A 23,997-nucleotide genomic window follows, 5' to 3' on the forward strand; every position below is an offset into this window, starting at 1 on the left:
TTTTCAAGATTAATAGACTGCATTTCTGATCTTAGCAATTAACTCAATGAAAACACAATAGCTCGTCTGTTTGTCCAGCGGCCTCAATTTAGGTAATTTTTCAGTCATATATAAAGCAATTTATTTCCTTTGAAGCTGGGATGTGAAATCAAACATTTTCCTTCCCTCACTCCCATCTCCTCCCAAACACTTGACTTTTGCTTCTTTGTGTTTGTTTGTTTTTCTCCTGGTTCTTTTGAGATCACTTTTACCCCAGTCTTTTTCTAGAAGCCAATTCTGAGTTGCCTCTTTCCTTGTGCATAATGTTTCTGTCAGTTTTCTTTGTCCCACCCACCTCCAGACCAATTTTTAATGATTGCACTGTCATCTGTCAAACCACTCCCTCCCCCAAGACAAGTGGTTTTGTTTCGGACTTTAAAAAAAAGGGCACTAAAATATTGATATATCAATATAGCATTGTAATAATAGGTTAAACAGGTTGTCTGGATTTCCAGCTTTCATTTTTAAAATAAGTAAGTCTCTATCCTTTTCCCTTGCAGATATATCACTTTCCCCTTATCTCTCTGCAAGGCAAAGAGCTAGAGACTTTTTTTACATGAAAGCTGAGAATTCAGAGAACCTGCTCAACCTATCATTACAGTGCACACAAATTAAAGGGAGGGGTATTGTGATGCCTCTCATGATGCCACTGGTGATAACACCACCCTTCCTTGAAAATCCTCATTATTTAAGGCACATGCAGGGGAAAAATAAACTGACTCCACAACTGTGAAAATGCAAAAGGAGGGCAGAGATGCAGAAAAACCATTCCCAAACCAATTCCAATGCTTGTGGATCAACTGCTAAGAAAATCAGGAGTAAGTCAAGCAAATTTGTTACCCAGATTTGTTTTCATCTTGTTGAGCTGGTTTTGTCTCAGTGTTTTAATAAAGCTCTTTATTAGAAGCTCCTGTTCAAGTAGGTCATATCTTGGTCTCAGGCTCTCCTTGCCATTCCTGGCATTTTTCAATCAAGAAATTCACAGAGTACCCTCCTTCAAGCATCATCAAACCCCTGCTTTTCTAGCTTGGGGAAAATCATTAGCCTGAGCTAATATCTTCAGAGGCCCATATATTTTATGAGCGGCTTCTGGGCCAGGCAGGTTAAAATCTACCCTTAAAAACTAGATTTATGGCCTCTTGATTTATGACCCTGTATTCCCCAACCTCATTCCACTGATTTGAGAAGAAAGGAAACTCAAGAAAACTCCTGCTTTATTTTAATTGTCTTCTGGGGACAGGGTCAGAGAAGTCCTATAGGTCATAATCAGGTTATGCATTGAAAATCGCAGTGTGGCTGTGTCATGATCAGGGCCGGCTCTATCACTAGGCCAGCTAGTGTCTGGCCTAGGGGCGCCGGCCCTCAGGGGCGCCAAACTGCACCCCGCCCCCCTGCCAAAGCCCCCCTGCCCCCACCAAAAGCCTATGGCCTCCTCCTCTGCCTGCCCGGGACGCCCAGCCACGCCTGGCCACCCACCTCCTTCAGCCGCGCCTCTGCTTCCCTCTGGGCTCACCACCAGCCTCCCTCCTGCTGGCGTTACTGCTGCTGTGATGGGACGGGGGCGGTATCAGCGTCGCCTGGCAGCCAGGAGCGCCCAACCCACCCCCACCAGCCAGCCCGCCCGCGGTTGCGAAGGGTACAAGCAGCCGGTCCCCGCCAGGTCAGCTCCCTTCCTGCCTGCCTGCCCCAGCAGCCCTTGCTCTCTTGCTGCGTTCCACAGGCTGATTCTCCAGCGGGAGGGTGGTTGCTGCCATCCAGTTCCGCAAAAGTCAGTTTCTTCTCTGATGTAGGCGTGCGCCTCCCTCCCCCCCGCGCGCGTGTCTACCACTGAGCAGCAAACAGGTTGCCCTCTGCACGGAATGGCGGGTAGGCTGTTTGGAGGGGGGGAGACTGGGATCCTGATATCTCTGGCAATGGAGACCCCAGAGGCCAATGCTGCTCCCTCTAAGCTGTGGAGCCTTGTGAGCAAAAATTCTGGCATTCAACTTGTGAGCGAGCGATTTGGTGGCTTGAGCTGAACACCCGGCATGGTGGGGAGGAGAGGAGAGAAACAGCCTCTGGGCACTGCTCTCAGCGGGGAGGGCAGGAGTAGCCCCTTCTTTCCTGGCTCTGCAATTGCAACTCTGAAGGGGTTAAAGGAACCTAGCTGTTGGATCCCACCTTTCCTGTGCGGAGAAGCCCCTCTGAGGGCGGCAGCAGCTGTTTCCAGTCCCTGGGTCCCGCCTGTTAGAAAGGATTCAAACCCCCCCACGCCTCCTGCCCCCGGGCGGGCGCCCCAGCGAGAAGGCAGATGAGGGAGCCCGGAGGAGGCACTGTTCTGCGGGGGAGGGGCGGAGCAGAGGAGAGAAACCCCCGGAGGGGGGACCGCTCCTGCGAGTGTCTCTCTTGGTAGGGGAGGGGCTCTTCAAGAACAGGCAATTTAAAAAATCAAGCCCTGTTGATTGCCTTTTGAAACCCCTGAATACCAAACTCCCCATCAAAAATAAAAAGGACACGACGGCTGCACTTCCCCTTTCCCAGCAAGACTGAAAAGCTCCACCACTCTCCCCCCAGTCTGGAAGGGTTAAACCGAGCAAAGTCCAGGTCCGGGCGGACTCTTAACCTGCTACTCCTCCAGGGTTAAACTGAGCGAGCTGCATTCCTAGAGAGGCCGGGCAAGGCGTGGGGGGGGAGAAGGAAAGGTCTTGAGGGGGGGGAGATTTGCTGCTGAATGGCCAGAGAGACCAGCAAAAAGGCTTCAGATTTGCAACGAGGAAAAGAGCCCTGCAAGCGGGGCCCGGGAAGGTTTACTCACAACAAGTAAATCGTTTGTGTGTGGAGGATAAACTTTCCGGTCCTGGCAGAGAGAAATGCGGTGACCATGGGCTTCTTTGAAGGGGAGTTCCTATTAGACAGTTTTAACATGCAAAAAATAGCTCCCACCCTTGAAACAGCGGGCCCTCCTGCCATCTTGGGGGGGGGGGTATATGTTAGAGATAAGAAGGGGGGAGGCACCAGAAGGGATCCTTGCCTAAGGTGCAAAATAAGCTGGGGGTCATGATCTGGCCTGGTCATGATCTGGCCCGTGAAGCACGGCCTAGCCAGACAAGAGGCCTGTGCAGGAGTGGGAGGAGGGGACTACAACTCCCAGGGGGCCTTGGGAGGCTTGGGCCGAGGGGAAGATTCTAAAAAGAGACCGTTAGAGTCTGTTGGGGAGTGAAGTCTGGGAGAGACAGTTAAGGCAGCTGCTGGCTGATGATGAATGGTTGCTGGAGACTCTCTGAGGGAAAAGGGGAAGAAGCCCTCCGTCCTTTGCCTCCCTGCGGCTGGATCCAGTGAGGAACTAGCCGGGCTGGGAGAGGAGGAAAATCCTGAGTGAGTGGGTCAGGGGAGGGCCTGGTAGTGGAAACAAAGTCAGGTAAGGCAGCTGCGTTCAGTTTATTTTCTGTTGGCTTTTCCCCCTGTTACCTGGTTGAAGCACCTTGCCCAATCATTCTCCTAATAAACCCTGTTCTGTTTAATTTATTTTGGTGTCTGCCTGGGTCATTCACGCCCGTATTGCTCGGTCAACAAGGGCTTGGGAGACACCCTGGGACTCCCGAGGGACCCGAAAGTCCAGGGTGGTGGCACTGAAAACCAAAGACCCCACTGGAGTCATGACAGGCTGGAACACAAATGTAAAGCAACCTTCCTTTAAATAGTTTAGAAACATGATTCATATGCATTTAGAATCACCTCTTTTCAGGCTTCCCAAATACTTACCGTGATTCAGCGGGGGACACAGACGTCCTCGCAGGATCATTCCTGGTACCATTGAGTTTTCAGTCCCATTGCCAGAGCGTTGCCCAGCGTCACTTCCTGGCGACGGCATGGTGTGTTACAGGGAGGAATGGTCCGACCGGGGAGCATGTTTCCCCCACCGGATCACGGTAAGTACTTGGGAACCCTACCTCTTTCCCACGTGCATATCAACCATGGGAGAGAAGCTGAAAAATAAGAGGCGTGTGCAACTTTGGCTTCTTTTAATGTTGATGTTGATTGACTAAGTACCCAATCCGGAGATCTTCATACAAAGCAACAGATTTCATACAGCTCTGCATGAAAATCTCTGCATGATCATCTTTGAAACGGTTGACTGCTGTGTTAGGAAGCCATGAAGTTCATGGAGGGGGCAGAAAGGATACAATAAGTTCAAAATGGGAGGGGCAGGAAGGATACAAAGTCTTGCTTTGGATGAAATTGTTAGCATTGAACTGTTGTATCTAATTTTCTAGAAGGTTTAAAAGACAGGAAACTTATTTTATAGTTAAAAGGATATCTGCTTCCTGCACGCATTTATTGGATAATGTTACAAACTTTTCAAAGCTCCTGGCAATGCCTAGAGATGTTAACATGAAAAATTAAAAAGCTAATTCTTTCTATTCCCATGTATATCATACGTATTGATAAAATACCAGATTTGTGCTGGAATATATCATTAGGAGAGGTAAGGCAGGAAACAGTGATGTTTTAAAAAGCAGTATACTTACAAACATAATTTCCTTCATTTATGCCTTGCATCTGATTTTAATTCTTGCATATATGAATGTGCTTTCACTTAAGAAAGCTGTACTTTGTGATGAATAACCCAGCACTTGTGCTGGTCAAAAAAACCCAAAGATTTGAGAGATCCATGACTAGATTTTGTAAGTGTCTTTACCAGCAAATTACTACCATTCCTGGGCCACACGGGGAGAGGAGAGGTTTCTCTACATGGTTTCTCAATTAACCCTTCCATGCTGTTTAAAGAAATACAGACAGCTGTTTGTTGTTTTAAAAAGAGCCAACAACCACATGTTTTAGCTCGACTGACTCCTGATTTTCTTGGCAGTTGATCTGCAAGTACTGGAATTGGTTTGGGCACAGTTCTTCCATGCATCCCTCTACCCTTTACATTTTCACAGTTGTGGAGTCAAATTATTTTCTTCCGCATGTGCCTTAAATAAGGGATGTCATTATCAGTGGCATCATAGCAACCCCTTTTTATTTTTTGTGCATACTTACATTGATATATCAGTATCATGGCTGCATTTTTAAAAAGGCACTAAAATATTGATCTAGCAATATATTGTTGCAATGATCATTTAAGCAGGTTTTCTGAATTCCCAACTTTGATTTTTTTTTAAAAAAAAGTAAGTCTTTCCTTACCTCACTGAGATGTGCCTTTTTCCTTAAATCTCTGCAAGAGAAGGGGCTAGATTTTTTTTTGAAAGCTGGGAATTCAGAGAACCTGCTTTAATTATCATTACAACACTATGTTGATATATCGATGTTTTAGTGTCTCTAAAAAAATAAAACCCCTCCCCACTCATTTTCAGAGTGGGGAGAGGAGAGGGAGTGGTTTGATGACGACAACAGTCCAATAATTGAAGAAGTGGGCTGGAGATGGGTAGGAGTAGGCAGGACAAAGGAAACCGACAGAAACATTATGCACCAGGAAAAATCCAACTTAAAACTGGCTTCCAAAAAAAATCAGGGTAAAAGTAGTCTCAAAAGGGGGGGGGGATGAAACACAACACACACACACAAGAATCAAAATCTAAAGGCAACAAAATGTATGCGGAAATCAGGAGATAAATTGAAGCAGTATGCAACCAGAGCAGCTGAAAAAACTGTTGAGGGATTGGGGGGGGCTTTTCCTGGGACACCCCCCCCCAGTTCCCATGAGTTCTTTCACTGGTTGGGTGGGGACTGGCAAGGGACTGAATCTGGTATAGAGAAAGACAATGTTTCTTAAACAAAGCTCCTAAGACAGAAAACACTTTGTCGCATTTCAATATTCAACATAGAATATTCCAGCACAAACCCAATACATAAAATAGTGCACTTGTATAAAACTCAGAACATTCTGGACTAGCCACCAAGGTCTCACATGGAGCTTGTTGATGACCAGCCCCTACCATTAGTAAACCAGAAGTATATATCTTTCTTGGACCTCTAGCTACTGACATACCTATCACATAGGACTATCATGGATGTGACACAGGCCAAACTAGAACTGACTAGAACTGCCCTGATGTACCCACCCATGATCCCTCCCCCTTCTCTCTATTTCTGGGGTCAGGAAGCTCACAGGAAGAGAGAGTCAAGGAAGCTAGTTTCAGATACACCATCCATTTTGATTCTGATACTGACACCACTAACTTCTGGAATGTATAAACATCCTCTAAGTCATATACAGAGTTATCAGTACCAGAAGGCCACAGCACCAGCGGAGTCCTGTAGCCTCCTGGGAAACAGAACCAAATATTCAACCACAGAGGCTAATTTACTGTAAAAATTAAAGTATCAGGTTTAGCAGGGGATTGAGGCTCAATCCAGACCCTAATTCCAGACAAAAACCTATGTGGAAAAGCCCGTGATTAGAAAAACAATGCAGGAGTAGAAGGGTTAAATCATGTGCAGCTACAATTCAGTTTAAAAAGATGACAGGAGAGCCATAATATGTAGCTTGACTGCAAGTGATATGTGAAGTATCCTAGTTTTTCCAGAGGACAGTGCCAGTTACAAAGTGCAAGAATTTAAAAGCATATTGGCTGCATTCAGATGTCACAATAAACAGAGGTGTAATGGATATAAACACCGTTTATTTTCACTCCCAGTTAGAATCCCAGTTTGGGAGCAGAAGGAGAAGCAAACTTCAATTTGCCTAGGCTTATTCATTCAAGTATCATGCAATGTGGACTTGATTTAAGGTTTCTGAAGCCCGGAAGCTTTGTGACGAACTGAGCTCCAAAACCAGGTTGCATAGTGCATCAAATTCAGAGAGCTATGAGATTAGGGGTTAATGCCTCACTGTAAAGCACAGTTTGACAGGCTGCTTCCAGTTTGTACCCCCCCCCCCCCGCGCTCTCTGATTGCCCAATCCAGCTGAGGAGAGTTTTTAAAAGTCTTCTCAGTCTTTTCAGGGGGAGTCAGTCATCATTTGGACTTTGGCTTGGCAGGTGTATGTGTCTGGCAGGAGTGTGTGTGTTGATCTGAGGGAAACAGACAAGTTCACTTGGGAAGTGAAAGGACACAACTCCTTGCCCTTACTGTGTACCATTGCATTCGAGGAAAAGTTCAGAAATCAGAACTTGAAGTCTAAGTGTCATCCCTAGCTGAATTCCATTTATTCTCAGTCACCAGAACTGGGGGTTAGGTTTGACAGAAGAGACTGGACAGTAGGTTGAAGCTGCCAGTCTAGCCAAACAGAAAAGGATTATTGCTCCCCTAGTTAGTTATTGCCATTCATCCCATTGTACCACAGCTGTTTAGGTCTATTTTCCCTCTGTTGTTTCATTTAATATGGACCTGATTCCCATTAAACCTAATCAATAGTACATTTTCTGATACATTATAATGCCAGTAGACTGAGTCAGTTGAGGACCTTCAAGAAATAATGGGGGAGGGGATGACTGGGAAATTTCCCTTGCCCTAACCCAAATCTCTCCCTCCAGGATTCAATAAGAAGTTGAGCAATCCAGGTTCCCCATTTCCCCTCCTTTCCCTTTTCTTCAACTGATGCTCAACTGCCTTCAGTATTCCATGCCCCGTCCTCCTTAAACTGTGAGAAGGGACTCTTTTTTTAAAAAAAAATACAAAAATATATTTTTCTGTCCATGAGATGCAGACACTGTTACATTGTCTATCAATGGCCCCATTTCAGCCCTGTTCACAAGCACTCAGCCATGAACTTTGAAATTAGAGGGAACAACCTGGAGCTCACAAGGAACTGCAGTGGGGACGTTTGAGAAATTTCCTCCACACCTAGATCTCCCTGCTCTTGGATTCTAGAGTTCTTAAGGGCTTGAGAAGAGGCCAGTTTCTTTGTTAAGAGGTGCTCAACTGCTCCCAACATTCCGTACTTCCTGGAGGATGCTCAGTCCTCATCAGAGTGGGTAGGGAGGGTTGAATTCCTTCCCCCCCCAGTTAATTTACACAATCATGTTTTTCTTCATAAGTGAGGAATCCTATGAGAAGGTAGAAAAACCTGTGTTGTTTTGGGGTGCTGCTGCTGTTTTGATTGTCATGAGCTACCAATTTTATTATTATAGTAATGATGGCTAGATGAACTGATGATACAGTTCAAGTTTTGTGCTGTTCTGATAAGTTTTTTTTCTTTGCAGTGTTCATTTTTACCCAAATTCTCCATTCACATAGAGACAAAATATGAAGACAACAAGGGAAGCAACGATAATGTAAGCATGACCTCTTTAAAAAGTTAAATGTGAAATATGCATAAAGGCTTCTGTTACAATGAACATCATGGGTGTTTTAGTATACTAGTCCTGATACTTGTATTTAGTCAGACATATATGCAGCTCCTTCAATAGTTGTATAAAATTTCTGTGGAAGGGGAATTCATGTGTGTCGTTCTCAGTGTGTGACTTTTTGTCTCCCTGCTGCACTAGAATATTTTAACCCCAATGTATAATGTGAGCATGGTGCCAATTTTCGATTCTTAATAGGCATCACTGGAAGAGAGTAATGCCTCTGGACATGATGGAGGGTGAAAAGGATAGCACAGATTGTAAAATGTTTGGCATCTCTTTTAACAAACTGGCTTATTATGCACAGGTGTTTTCCCTTGCTTTCACTGTGCAGGTCTGTCAGGTTTTCTTTGTCATTGTGCATTGATTTTCCTCCCCTCAATGCTCAGTTGGCTTTCTGGTCGCTGTTTCTCTGGGTTTTCTGAGTGTGCTTTTGTGCCTGTTTTCCCCTTGTTTCGCTTCCAAGCCGAAGGTAATTCAAAAGCACACAGATTCCCTCAGATTTCCCCCCGCCCTTTTGCTGCCCCTCAAAGGTCACTCCCCACCCACATAGAGGTTGTTCTGCCCACTCTGCACCTGCCCCCATCCTCCCCCCTTCATCAGTGTACAAGCTCCATTTCCCCCTTGTTTTTAAATTTAATTTTTTTTGACAAGCGGCATGAGTATAGTGATATGAGATTATCACTAGTCTTGGATTGCTGAATAAAAAATTAAAACAATGGGGAAAGTTTAAAAGGAGTTGCACCAGTCCCGTAGCTAGGACATTTTTGATGGGGGCCCCCCTAGCCTTGAGGTACTTATGTCAGTTCCAGAAGTGACGCAGGCATATGGGGGGGTTACGCCAGGTTTACCATGTCACTCCTCTTACTCTTGAGGAGTAAGAAGAGTGGAAAGGAAAACCCAGTGCGGGCCATTCTCTGCACCTCGTGTGGGGGCAAGGCAAGCTAGTGGTTTTGTTCCTCTTACTCTCAAGGAGCCCTGTGGCTGTCCCTGCCTGCTGGCACCCGCCACCACGCTACCTCCTTCCTTGGCAGCTGGCCTGCTGGGGAAGGGAAAAGAGATGGTAAGCCGCTCGAGACTCCTTTGTGTATTGAAAGGTCGTGGGGCACAGCAGCACACACACACCCCAGCACAGCGCCTGCATTTGTCCCACTCAAGAGACTCAGCCGGCCCCTCTGCTGCATGGCAAGGGGGGTGGGAAAAAGAAGGCACCTGCACATACGATGGACTGCTTAAAGTGACAATAATAAGTAAAGGAACACACACACACACCCGACAATGGTGGTGACAAGTGGGCGCCACTTATCCCGCTCCAGGGCAAGAGGCAGGGCCGGCCGGGATAGATCCTGCTATAGCCTTAGTCCTTGTCGGGGGAAAGAGAACCGATCTTTTGTGGGCAGTGGATAAGGCAGCAGCAGGAGCCTTCTGGGTGCCTTGGTCATCACCTGCCCCCTCCAGAGGCGGAGCCACACCAGCAGCACCAATCCAGCCTAGCCGCTCAGGGACTGGCCTTGCACAGGCCTTTCCCTGGGCGGCAGCAGCAGCTAACGGGAGCGCCAGCACAAAGTTCACTGTGGGAGGCTCGGAGGTTCCTTAGGACGGGAAGGGATAGCGCGTGCTCCAGAGGAGAGCCTGCCACCTGCCCTCAGTCTGCCCACCAGGAGTGTAATCAGGGGAAGGGGCCCGAGGGGGGGGGAACCAAGAGGGGGGTCATAAAAACTGCTAGGGGGCTGGGCCCCACGGTAGCTACGGGCCTGAGCTGCACCAGGTTTAGTTCCCTGCTGGTATTGATTTGAAAGGGGGATTGGAGAGGAGGCAAATGGCAGCGTCCCTAGTGCAAAAAAAAAAAAAGGATTTCAGCGCTACGTGACCAAAAGGACCTTCTGCAAACCGCCAAACTTAAGAATTGAAGAGTGCAAACCGCACAGGACAAGCTTAAAAAAACTGACAAGATCACAACCAATGTGCAGGATCAAATTAGAGAATCAGAAAGAGAAAACCATGTAAATTTGCAAGGAAGGACAGGAAATTAGTGTTACTAAGCTGCTGCACTGGGGCATTGGCGAAAATACCCGCAATCTTTTTTCAGTTGAGTGGCACAGGACTAAAAAAAGCTCTCCAGAGCTTCTGCCAGAGGACTTCTCCCCCATACAAATTGCAGCCCTGTGCAAGGCATGACGGAGTTGCACCTGACTTTGCACTGGTGTGCATTTGTGCACACACACACATTGCCAACAATCACAGCTTGCAGTGCCAGTGTCAGTGGGTTCTACTGTGCATTCTGTACACTCAACATGTTCCCCCATGCTATGAGATCATGTCCTCCCTTGCCTATCCTCCCTTTGCCAAGAAATAAATATCCCTCTTAAGATAAAAGAACAGCAACGTAAACTGCTGCTGCTGCTTCTGGAGCTGTGCAATGACTCTTTGTCTGCTCTGAGGTTTGCTGTCTTTTGATTTAAACAAGAACAATACTATGGACATTTTTTAAAAATCTGGAAGATTGCATGTAGAGATGCCTAGCAGTTCCATCCATCATCTGCTTGCCAGGAACAAACCGGGAGCTGACTGTCCATCGACCAGTTCTCTTCTTGTGAGGAGTCTGAGCCTGTATGCCAGGTTACTTTTCAGCTATTCAAACAGTACATCACAGTACCAAGCCGTCAGCAGTGTTTCACACTTGTGCATTTGCACAGAGCCCAGTGCCAGTCCTACTTTCCCCCTCCCCCCTCCCTGACAGATGTGTTGTAGCTGCACACCACCACCAATGAATTATATAACTAAACAGTTGGTAAATCAATCAGTCAGCTAGTGATTATAAATAAGCTTTCCACCCCAAAAAAAGGTCTTACCATTTGGCTCACAGGGGAGGGTGGAGTATAATAAATCTAATAAAATAACTAAATACATGTCAAAGAAGGTATGTTGGTCTATTAAACATGGTCACAGAGAAATTTGTCACATCTCTCATTTCTTGCAGTAGATTAAAGGAAGAGTTAGCTTGGCACTTCCCACAGAAGAGACTAAATGGTTAAATCCAGATTAGTAAAATGTGGGCACAGTTAATACTAGTAGTGTTCCTTAGCAGAGAATCAGGATCTTACTGTTTAGCTAGATTGTGTATGCTGTTTTACAAGGACTCAGAGACTATTGTGAAGAATTCCTGCTAGCTGACCATAGTTGCTTTTCAGTCAAGAGCAGCTGGGCATCAGCAATGTATGGAGATACACCCCCAAAATGGGTTTGTAGGGTTTTTTTTAATATAAGAAAGGCATAGATAGTAGTATTTGGGTCCCTTGGTACTCTTTCAGGATTCAGGTTTGGGTTTTTCCAAGATTCTAGAATTATTCAGATTCCATTGTTCCCTATAAAGCTGGAGGGAGAGGGGTGGAGTGGCTTTTAAAAAAACAAATGATACCAAATCTGCATGGGAACTAGTGCTGCCTATCCACATAAGACTCCCCAAGTTTCCAGTGAATTGGACCAAGGGGTCCAATTCTACAGGCCCCTGAACAACACCACTTTAATGCCAGGAGCTCACAAAGTAGAATTTTTGCTCACAAGACTCCACAGCTTAGAGGGAACATTGGTGGGCACATGCAACAAGCCCCACCCCCCGCTCCCAGCAGCCCTCAGTTGGGCCATGAGGAGCAAGAAGCAGCCAGGTAAGTTGCAGAGCCCCCCCCCCGGCCCGCCTTCAGGTATAAGCTCTCCCTCCTCTGTGAGGACAGATCTGCACGTTCCCCTCACAGTAGCTAGCAATCCAAAACAGTCCAGTGGCACCTTTAAGACCAAGTTTTATTCAGGTACAAGCTCTCCCTCCTCTGTGAGGACAGATCTGCACGTTCCCCTCACAGTAGCTAGCAATCCAAAACAGTCCAATGGAGCCTGAGTGGTGGGTAGGTTTGCCAAGCCCCTGCTGCGGGAGGGGGAACCCCCACTTTAGAACCCCCTTCCCTGCTTTTTTTAAAATTGGGCCCCAGGGGGGGGAATGGCGGCCAGAAAAGTGACGCTCTAGAATTTAAGTCCTCCAAGGCTCTATGGCTATGAAAGCCATAGAGACGAGGGCTAGAGCATCAGTTCCCTTCCCTCTTGTGCGTGGCGTGCACTGAGCAAGTTGATTTCCCCCTCCAGCTGCCTCCAGCGCAGCCCCACAGGTCAGGTCTCTGTCTCTCCACCGGCTGGAGGAGTGTGGGTGCCCGCCCCAGCAGCTTCCTAAGGGCACACCCCCAGTTCCCAGCAGACCCCTCACTTGCTCTGGTGCTGGCATGGTGGGCCGGGCATTGTTGCCGCCGCCACCCGCATTGGATTCGGATCCTCAGTCTGGACTCTGGCAGCCACCTGGCCTCGCAGAGCCAGAGAGAGTCGCACGCGGTTCCTCATCGCCCGCCCAGCCAGTGGAAGGTAAGGTTTGGGCATGCTCATGTTAGGGTAGCCGCGGTTTTTCCACTCGGCTGCTGGGGTGGATGGCGGGCCCTTGCCTCGTGGCTGGGCGCCAGGTGCAGAAAGCTTACCTGGGGGCCTGGGGTGGGGGGCTGGGAAACTACTCCCCATGGAGAAGAACTCAGCTGGGCAGCCGCGAGCTCGCTGAGCACAAATGCCTTGCTGGCCGAGCTGACGGCGCACAAAGCGGCCGTCCACGAGTGCCTGGAGCACCTCGATGGCAAGCTGTGCCAGGTGCTGCTCTGGAAACCCCAACTCAGGAAACTTGCTGGATTTACTGGCAACGCTCTAAATCCCCTCTCACAAAAGATGCCTCTCAGTGGGAACAGGATGCCGATGATTCAGCTGCATTTGTTTGGCCAGTAAAGCCTAGTAGATTAGGGACAATTGGTTCAGCCCCCTGCACCAGAACGATCCTGAGAATGGCGGTGGCAGCAGCTCCCGATGGAGCGGAGGGGCTGGCAAGCTGGGCGGTCTGCAGGTGAGGGAAGGGGAAAGGGGGCTGGGATACAAGCACATGGTTAATGTTTTGGGGAAATGGGCTTGCAAATAGGGCGGCAGTGGTGAACTAAGGAGGCATGAGGGATTGAAAAGGGAGAACTGCCTTGTCTTTGAAAAAGTGTGCATGCACATGAAAGCTCATACCTTGAATAAACCTTTGTTGGCCTTAAAGGTGGCACTGGACTCTAAATTTGTTCTTCTGCCATAGACCAACACAGCTGACCACCTAGATCTGCCTAATGGTTTTTCCTCACAAGTGAGAACTGGGAGGGCTTTGAGGGTTTGGGGTTTCTTTGAGTTGCAATAAAAATGCGGAATGCATTTTCCATTAGGGTCTCTGGGCCCAAATAGACTGCTCTGGGAATGGAATGAGAGACCACGGAGTGGAAGGACAGCCCCCAGGAGTAACAGAAGTGTTTAAGGACTGGAATGAGAGACCACGGAGTGGAATGACAGCGCCTGGGTATAGCAGGAGTGTTCAGGGACTGGGATGAGAGGCCCCCGAGTGGAATGACAGCTCCCTACATATATCATTGGACATGTACATTTTATTAGGTACACAGTGTTTGAAGTTTTGCAGGTACATCAATTTGAGACCCTGGACTGTCACCTAACGTCTGATCTTATAATGATGTCTTTAATATCCAGTCGAGTATTTTTTTAAATAGTGACCAGTTAGATTCCCCATGAAGGCAATAGTTCTGCTCCAGTTTATTCCACGGCATTTGGTATTTAGAACATGGAGGTTCAGTTTAGCCACCGTGACTGATATTGATAGATCTATCCTCCATTGATTTGCTTAATAATTTTTCAAAGGCATCTATACTAGTGCCCATCTACTGCTCATGCATTCCATCATGTGACTGAGGATTATGAGAGGGAGAAAAATGTCATTTCTGTGTACTCTCTTCATCTACTTGTAGTGATATACCACCTTTAAAATATCACAGAGGAACTTATTAGAACAAATATTAGAATATATTGAATAAAAACTGATTGCTTGTTATGAGTGGCAGTCATACTATAAAAGAAAGAATTATCAAAATACAAATATAAGATCAGTGAAATGGATGTGATATTAAAACACACTAAAAGGAAGAGCTGGATTATTTTAAGAAACATATAGATAAGAAGTTGGAGGAGGTGAGAGTGAGGAACCCTCCTGGACATGGTCAAGCTCTAAGACACTCTTGAGATGCCATCCCATAATAAAGAATATAAGTGAATTGATACATGATTAGATTATTGCGTAAGTGCATGCTGCTAGACATTATTAAAATGGGTGTTGCTCTGCCAATAGCAAATTTAGTAAATTAGTAAACGTAAAGATAAACATTGTTCTTAAAAGCCTTGTTGAAGCAATTTGTCAGAAGTCATTTCCATCTTCAAAACTGTAGATTAAATTATTCCGTTGGAAGACAGAATTTGGAGGCATAACTCTCAAAACGTGAATCCATTACGAGTTACATATAGAAAAACTCCATAGATAATGAAAGTAATATATAATAATGTACTCCTTGGCCCAGGGCCGGATTTAGACTTGCTGAGGCCCTAAACTATACAAAACCCAGAGGCCCCCTACTGTTTTAAATTACATCAGTTGGTCTCAGAAAAATTTAAAATATATACGCCTTTTAAATATTTGAAATCATTTTTATATTGTGTTTTTATTCGAGGCCCCAGCAGATTGCGAGGCCCTAAGCTGTAGCTTATTTAGCTTATGCGTAAATCCGGCACTGCCTTGGCCTCATCCCAGGGGAGATTTTAAAAATTTCAGAACTGACCATTTATCAGACAGAAATCAGAGGCAACTTTCTGGCATACATAGCCTTGATGCAGGTGAATGACAACAATGGAATTTGACAAATTAATAGCCAGAGCATCAGGGCCAGTTCCAGGTTTTTGTAGGCCCTGGGTGGGAGGCTATAACCGTGGCCCCTTTCTCACTTTGAGTTCCTGTTGGGAAGACAGGCAGGGTACAAATGACATAAATATCTCAAAAGAACCCTCAGAAGTAGGTTGGAAAAAGCTATAGTGACTCAGTCAAGATTACACAGTCAAGATTACACAGTGAGCCTAGATTAAGGCTGAGTGACGATTTTTTAAAACCTACCCTCAAAGGTCCATGTCTAACACTATTACCACTAATAGTGGTAATAGTTCTCATTAATCACTTTTTAATTCAGAGCTCTCTGAGTCCCACCTTCCTCACAGGGTGTCTGTTGTGGGGAGGGGAAGGGAAAGGGATTGTAAACCACTCTGAGACTCCTTTGGGTAGTAAAGGGCAGGGTATAAATCCAATCTGTTCTTCTTCTTCTGATTCCAATTTAGCACAAACTGTTGGTAAACCAATGCAAAGGTTGGTAATTACTGGACAGTGTTTTGTTACAATATGGAAAAGAATGTGATTGCACAGTAATTTGTGCACACTTTAAAATACCCAATGTTATTAGAACTGAAAGTCACAGCTAGATTTTGAATTTTATTTTAAAAATTAATTTCCTCAGGATTTTGTGATACATTGGCAATTTAAAATTACCTCAGAATGTAATCTCAGGTTTTGGTAATCCTAAAAAGTACAATGTGACAGAAAATCTCTGTCTTTTTTGTGTAGAAATTTGGAGCTCCACCAAGTAGCACTGAGCCATCTCAGCTATGGATGCCAGCCTCCAGGTGAGACCTGAGGATCCCCTGGACAGCTGTTCTCCAGACAACAGAGAAATTAGTTCCCCTGGAAAATACTGATGATTTGAAGGGTGGGGTATACCCTACTGAGATCACTGTACTCCCCAGGCTCCACCCACAAATCTTCCAGAGTTTCCCAACGTGGAGCTGGCAGGCCTACCCACCCCCAACCTTAATCTCATCTCTGTGACAGCTTTTTTTTTTTTTGCAGCTGTCAGAGCTGCTCTTGAAAGAGCAGTTCTCAAGAGAGCTCTCAGCCCCACCTACCTCACAGGGTATCTGTTGTGGGGAGGGGAAGGAGTTTGTAAGCCGTTCTGAGACTCCGAGTGAAGGGCAGGGTATAAATCCAATCTCTTCTCTTCTTCTCTCTTCTTATTTAAATTTTATGTACATAACAATACCCATATCTACATTAAAATTCAGAGATAACCATTAGCTTTCAAGCTTAACCATAGTCTATGCACAACTAAGAGACAAAACAAAAACAGCATTAATTTTAATTCTATTAACCATTGCCAGAATTACAATTGTGACAAAATGAAGAGAGAAAACAGGATCTACCTTACACATGTGGCAAAACAAAGTTTGGGAGCATTTCATTTATGGCAGAATTATGAGTCAGTCTATAATTCCTAATTTATAAAATTACCAAAAAACTTTTCAGGGACTTGATATCCTGTAGTGGAATATTTAGCAAGAAACAAAATAGTTCCAAAGAACCCACATTATCAAGATTTGTTGAATTTTTGAATATTTACTGCTTTTCACTATCAAAGGTATAGGCAGAAGTACTTGAATTCCTACTCAGTACTTGTGCACACTAATTTATTGTCATATGGCATTGTGTGTAGTATAGGCAGGAACTCCGAAGACTGTCTAGCAGCCTTTAGTTCTAGCTCATTAGCATCCTGGTAGGTGGTAAACTACACTTATTTTTGGGCTGAGAGAGCTCTGAAGGGGTTGTGACTGACCCAAGGTCACCCAGCTGGCCTCATGTGAAGGAGTGTGGAATCGAATCTGGTTCTCCAGAGTCCGTCACTCTTAACCACTACACCACACTGGCTCTCTACTAGCACACACTGAACATGCCAGGTTCCAGAGTAGAATGACAGCCCCTGGGATTAGCAGAAGTATTCTGTGAGTGGAATGACAAGAACATATCCACTACTCCTGGGGGCCATTGTTTCAATCTGGGGGCTGTCATTCTATCTCCAGAACATTCATGCTATTCACAGGGGCTGTCATTCCACTCTGCAGGCTGTCATTCAAGGTCCAGAACACTTTTGCTGCTCTCAAGGGCCATCATCCCACTCTGCAGGCCATCACTGCAATTTCAGAACAATCTATCCGGGCCCAGAAACCTTCAACCAAAATCCATTCTGTCTTTTCATTTTCATTTTTTTTTGTGCTGTAACCAATGCTCCCTCTAAGCTGTGGAGTCTTGTGAGCAGAAACTCTACTTTATGAGCTCCTGGCAATAAAGTTGTAAGTGAGCACTATGGCTACTCCATAAATTAATTTGCTTTGGACCCACCCTTCCTGAGCTAAAACAAAAATGTGTGAGCCAGAGGCTTAAACAGCTGTGAGCTACCTCACACTAACTTAGCTTAGAGGGAACACTGACTATAACGTATTTCAGTGGAGCCCATGTAAGTCAGTTGGCATTCCTAGCTCCCATTATATCCAATTGGCATTCAAGCCTCCTGCATTGTTCCCAACTGTTAATCTTGTCCTACGTTTTAGTACATCTCCCAGCAAATACACCAGATCCTCCCACGTACTCAGGAGCAAATGCTGTGTGCAAACAGCAGACTGAGAGGGGGAAGCTGGGGAAAGAGGAGGGAGAGGGAGAGGGGAGCCGGGAATCTTGCTTCAGCTGATTTCTCCAGACTCCCTCGTTCACTAGCACAGCTCTCATTGGTTGGCATGTGACCACCTAAGTCCACCTGCAATGCCAGCAGTGCAGTGCATACAAAAAACAGCTTAATAAGAGCAGATGCCCTTTGTCATTGCATATTAAGCAGCAATAAATGGGAAATCCCACATCTTACATATGAATTTGTATTCTACCCCCACCCACAGTATAAGTATGACCCATAGTCAGATATACGTTACATTAATGTAAGTATGACCCATATTCAGGTATATGCTATATTAATATTAATATGCATAATAATTTGCTGCTGTGAAGCAAACTGTGTCTTGAGTATAACATTGCTCTATCTCTTAATATAAAAGTAAACTATTCCTGCTTTGGCTGTATGCCTTCTGGAAGGTCAGTTTATGTTTATACTTACCATGTATTCATCTTCTATTTATACATTTGTCCTGTTTGAAAGGAACATACAGAAAGGCCCATGTGCATATCAGCATTTTCTCTTCTCATTTCTGAATGGCAGCACCCCTATAATAACTTGCTTGTTATTCCCCTGATTGTTATTTGCTTGCTTGTTATTTCACTGGATTGCAGCTGGATTTTAACAAAGGATTTTAACAAAGGAAGGCTCAGTTGTTCTTGAGTGTCAGTGTGCTACACACCTACAAAATGTGAATGACATTGAGGATCTATTTGTCATTTTTTGGAAAGTCAGTGAAAACGATTAAAAACAGTTTTATTTATACCTATCTTAATAAGGGCTGACAGTACTTTTAACTAGGCTTTTCCAGCAGGTTCTGTTTTTTCAGGTCGAAACTGCAGAATAATAACAGTGCCCCACTTATTGGCTTTTGTGAAGTTTCAGAAAAGCATGTAGAGAAGTTAAGCTAGTTTCAGTTCAGGAATTTCAGGTATTCCAGTAACTTAAGCACCAATTCAGGAAGTTCAGTTATTCCAGTATCTTAAGCACATCCATTGTCTGAAGCAGGCAAAAATCTTTATGAAAGATAGGACTGGGATAACGCGGATAACAGAACCATTAAATGGAATAATTGAGATTCCACTTTAAATTGAACATATTAAATAATTGTTTCCAAGGGAGCTTTGTATAAGGAGGATAAATGAACAGAGCAAGCAGATTGGGGTGGCCAACCGCAGCAAAGTATGGAGGAGGGGGGGAAATAAAATATTGTATATCTGCATTTTGAATTATGGTTGTAAGGAACCATGTAAAGAACATTGTCATTATGTGGGGAAGACCAGCCCTGCCCTGTCTTGCCCTCCTTTTCTTTCTCTTTGCCAACACCCCAGGTAAAGTTCAGCCCCTCTCTCTTGTGGGATCGATGCCACGGGGAGTATTACTTTAGCATGCCAAGTAGCCAAGGCAGGTGGGTAAGGAATGTACAGCCTCCCAGAGCTCTTTTTGTAGCAGGAACTCCTTTGCATATTAGGCAACACACCCCTAATGTAGCCAATCCTCCAAGAGCTTACAGAGCTCTTCTTACAGGAGCTACTGTACGCTCTTGGAGGATTGGCTACATTAGGGGTGTGTCACCTAATATGCAAAGGAGTTCCTACTACAAAAAGAGCCTGAGTCCTTCTAATGAAACAACTTTATTTTACAAGGCACAAACTCAGGGTACTTCAAGACAAATTTAACCCTGACCTGGATTGCTGAAGCAAGCCCGATCTTGTCAGATCTCAGAAGGTAAGCAGGGCCGACCCTGGCAAGTTCTTGGAAGGGAGACCTCCAAAGAATACCAGGGCTGGGACCCAAAAGCAGGCAATAGTAAGCCACCTTTCTGAGATGTCCAAGCCTTGCTAAGGGTCGCCAGAAGTCAGCATGACTTCCAGGCATACATCCACAGCAATTGTACATGAAGAGATTCATTCACAATCACTTGGCTTACCTCCACTGCTGCAGAGAACAACATAACAGCCTATGAAATGAGGATTATTATCTTCATTTTACCTACAGAAAAGTAAGGGAATGATTAGGTGACTTGAACAAAGGAAAAATAAATGTCAGAATCAGGATTAGTACTGTCAGCTGTTTTAGGGGAAATGAACACAAGTACACTAAGGTGATTGTCTGTTCAGTGCTGAGTACTAGCCTAGCACCCCCTGGGTCACTCTGCTGGGCCTTGAATACATTCTGTTAGGGAGAAAAAAATACATCATGAGCAGAGCAAAAGAGAAAGCAAAGTTAATTTAATTTTGCAGCTTCCTTCATACATTTCCAGCTCTCTGTGTGACCTTGCTGTTCCGTCTGAGCTATTAGTTACCATGTAAACCCAAACTCCACTGGGGAAGGCTGCTGTTCCCAAATGTATGGGGTTGTTGGTGCTTCAACTCACATCATTTTCAGTCTCTGATGTGATCTTGGTGTGAATGGTTTCACTTTGAATTCTGTCAGGTTTACATGAGGCATATTTTGGCACATTTTCTCCTTTCAGTACCCCCACATATTGAACATTCCAAAACAATGCCTAGCAACTTCACTTGATCTAGTGCTGAGCCCTATAGCAAAGAAGGGTCAAGCACCAAGCTTTGACTTTGCTTAAAGACCTGGACCAATGCATCAAAACTGTTTCATACATAAAAAGATCCTATTATTTGTCTCTCTTGCTACTGTGCAATGTTTAAATGTAGTTAAGTCAAGTGTACACTTCAGCCAACAAACATTTTACATTTTAAATCTATTTTAACAAAAGCTGTTTTCAGCCTCAAGTTTCGGACTTCCGGTCCGCGTTTTGCCGCTCAGACGCATCCCATCTCGCTCTGATGGGGACGCGCCGAGACCCGGCTGACGGGAGGGGTCCAAGTTCGTCCCAGACCTCCCCGGGGTCTCTGTAGGAGACCCTCAGCCTGGGGAGCTGAGGAAAGCCTCTTCCAAGGCAACTGCCAAGGAATTGAGGCTCACCTTATCCCCAAAAGGTACCGTGGCTGTGGAGCCAATATGGCACTTAGAGACGGCTGCCGGAGCAAGCGACCACAATCAAAACATTTAAATGCTTCCAAAAGATCTCCAAGTCTCCAAACTGAGTTAAGCAATGCTCAGGTGAAAAAGTGAACAAACCTTGGTAGTAATTGGAAGCGCCTAAGTTTGAAGCGTGGAGGGAGAGAGACCAAGCACCTCCCCCCCCTTTTGAAAAAGATTTAAAAGCGGTTTTAAATCGGAAATAAAAAGACTTAGAGCTAAAATAAGCGCATAAGAAGTTAAGCGAATGCAAAAACTGCCAATATATACAAAGCGGATTTAAATTGTTGATCTCCATCAGAAGTGCTGGACTCTCTCATATGTAATCACTTGCTCCAAGAAAACAGACCAAACTCCTGATCCTTTCTTCTTTTGGAAGAGAGGGAAGTCTTATTTGCATAAGTCAGCATTTGTCCCCTGTATTTAATTTTAAATATAATTTACATCAAGTTAGTAAAGTTAAAAATGTTAGAGAGCTGAAGCTTTAGAATGGAAATGCTGACTCAAGAGGCTGTTGGGTTACTGTATATTAAGTTGGATACTACCCAATAGTTTTAGGTTACAGCTGCTCCAGGAAGTTGAGAATTGCAAGGAAGTTCATGGATCTCTTACCAGATATTTCCCTAATTTTTGTTTTTAAAAAGACGAGGTTACAAAGTTTTAAATTACTTTTACTGTACTTAGGTACACACCCATGACACTGCATACAAACTTAGATTTTTTTAAAAAAAATCATAATTACTTTTCAGCTTTTGTTGTTCTCTTTCTCCAGTGCTAAACATGGTGGTCTGCTGTATGACAGCAAGGCCTTTGTATATATTCAGAGCTGTATTCTAGATAGCAGCTGAATACAACTCTGTATTAAAGAGCATTAACAGTGCAGACTCTTGTTCAGACACTTATGAGTTGTCCTGTCCTGGGCAAGTTTACTTAGAAGTAAGCCAACAATTAGGTTTAAGATTGTCTAAGAAACATTAAAGACTGTTTATTCAAAACAATATAATGTTGTAAACAGTATTTCTATTTAGTTGACTATCACATGTTTGTCTTAAATGTTTAATCTTCGTTAATAAGCATTATGTTGCTTATTAGGGAGGTATAAGTGAGGACTCACAATATTCACTGGGTAATCTCTTACCCCTCTTAGCTTTCTCCTTCTTTGCTGTTGCTGAGCCCACCACAACTTCCTTCTCCCCCATTGGCTATCCTGCTGGGCCCTCTGTGGATCCCAGCCACCCTCCCCCAATGGCAACACTGCATGGCCTGCTGCAGCTCCTGACCCCCACACACACACCAACAGTAATGCTGTGGGCCCACTGCAGCTCTGCCCCCCATCAGCGACATTGCCAGCCACGCTCTCACAATCTGCAACACTGCAACTGACAAAGGAGGAGGTAGGTGTGTCGTCTGTAGCATGCACATACAACACTTTTGTTTTTAAGGTGGTTTTTAAACCCTCCAATGAAATTTTTTACTGATTTCATATTTTCTGCAAACCTGGGTATCCCCCAAGTTTGCAAAACTGTATGGTTTATGTCAGCGTGGCCCCAATCCACAGCTTTAAGTATCCTCAGATTAGGTCACACATTACTTTTAGAATATAAGATTCTGCTTAAGTGGCTGAAAAGCGATTCAGTTGTTTGTGATGAAGATATTTTAAAAATAATTATGGATGCTCTTCACATCTACATTTGAATCACTAGTAAGGTTCATTAAGTGAAAACCCATGCTGAATTTGTGCAAAACTGCTAACTGTAGCCCGTTCAACCATTTCAAATGTTGATTTTTCTTCTACGCTGAACAATAAGAACTGAGATACAGTAGAAGCCTATGATAGACAGTTATATGACTGTATCATTTTGCTACTTACCATGTTTTCCAGTGCTGCAAGCACAGATTTTCCCCCTATAGTAGGGTTGCCAACCTGAGATCTCCTGGAATTACAACTGGTCTCCAGAATACAGAGATCCGTTCCTGTGGAGAAAATGGCCGCTTTGGAGGGTGAGCTCTATGGCATTATACCCTGCTGAGCCCTCCCCCCAAATCCCACCATCCCCAAGCTCCATCCCCAAACCTCCAGGAATTTCTCAACCTGGAGTTGGCAAGCCTAGACAGCTTTATTTAAATAGCTGTATATTTTCGGATATTTATATATTTATTTATGTTATTTATAGTCCGCCTTCACACAGAGACTCAAGGTGGTTTATACAGAGTCAGTGCAATCAACAAAATGGGACATTCAATAAACAATATATTAGAATTGTAGAAGTCTGGAACTACAAGGGTAAGAAAGAAGCCTGATAAAGGGCCAATATTAAAAACCTAGTGTATAATTATTATATACAAAAATATATGTATTTAGACAGTTAAAAACATACAAGGGCCCAGTTCTTTCTCCTACAGCTTTCCTTTTTTGGTCCAGTATCAACTTATGGTTTGTTATTTCATTGTAACGTTGTAACATGTGTCTATCTGTACCTCAAATGGTTTGACCTCTGAAGAAGGCCCCCAAGGGGGCGGAAACTCATCAGGTCACTTGTATTGGCCCTTGTGTTCAGGTCACTTTCACTTTCTAACGAGGCTTTCATTGGGCCCTTTAATGTTTTTAACCTGCTTTCTAATAAATACATGTATATTTGTATATGATAACTATACACTAGGTTTTTAATATTGGCCCTTTATCAGGTTTCTTTCTTACCCTTATGGTTCCTGATTCCAGGTATTGGGTCTAGTTTGTTTTCCCCTCCCTGTGTCTTGAAGTCTGGGACCAACCAGAAAACTGGAAGATAGAACTGAAGCATGGCTTAAGTATTAGCGTGGCATATTAAGCAGTGCAAAGATTACATTGTAGGATCCTACTTACAGTAAAATATACACAGCAGTACAGACCACAGTCCCTAATCATTTAAGTTTGTGAACCATTTTGTACACTGCATAGTTTTGCATAGTTTGCAAAAAGCCAGGAGAGTGGGGGCCTTCCCATCCTCCTTAGGCAAGCCATCCCATAAGGTGGGGGCTACAATGGAGTAAGTATGTGTGTACAGGTAGTTGGTGGTGTCAACATACACTTGCTTATATTCTGGATTTTCTCATTCCTAGTTGTTAAGACCACTTGGTTCATATTTAGTTTGAATTTTAAAGCGTACAAACAAAAATGCAGTATGATAATCGGTGCAAGGGTTCCTTATACGTATCCAGCTCAT

At 44.6% G+C, this 23,997-nt stretch overlaps 1 protein-coding gene across 1 annotated transcript in view; it reads left to right on the forward strand.

Moving 5' to 3' along the window:
• PITPNC1 (phosphatidylinositol transfer protein, cytoplasmic 1) overlaps window positions 1-23,997 on the forward strand; it is a 211,408-nt gene that overhangs the window by 135,573 nt on the left and 51,838 nt on the right. The window contains exon 5 of the mRNA XM_015423679.1: window positions 8,166-8,237. Coding sequence (XP_015279165.1) covers window positions 8,166-8,237 — 72 coding nt within the window. The remainder of the gene's footprint in view (window positions 1-8,165; window positions 8,238-23,997) is intronic.

This window comes from Gekko japonicus, unplaced genomic scaffold, assembly GCF_001447785.1.
Source record: "Gekko japonicus isolate JY-2015 unplaced genomic scaffold, Gekko_japonicus_V1.1 scaffold33, whole genome shotgun sequence".
Lineage (NCBI taxonomy): Eukaryota > Metazoa > Chordata > Lepidosauria > Squamata > Gekkonidae > Gekko > Gekko japonicus.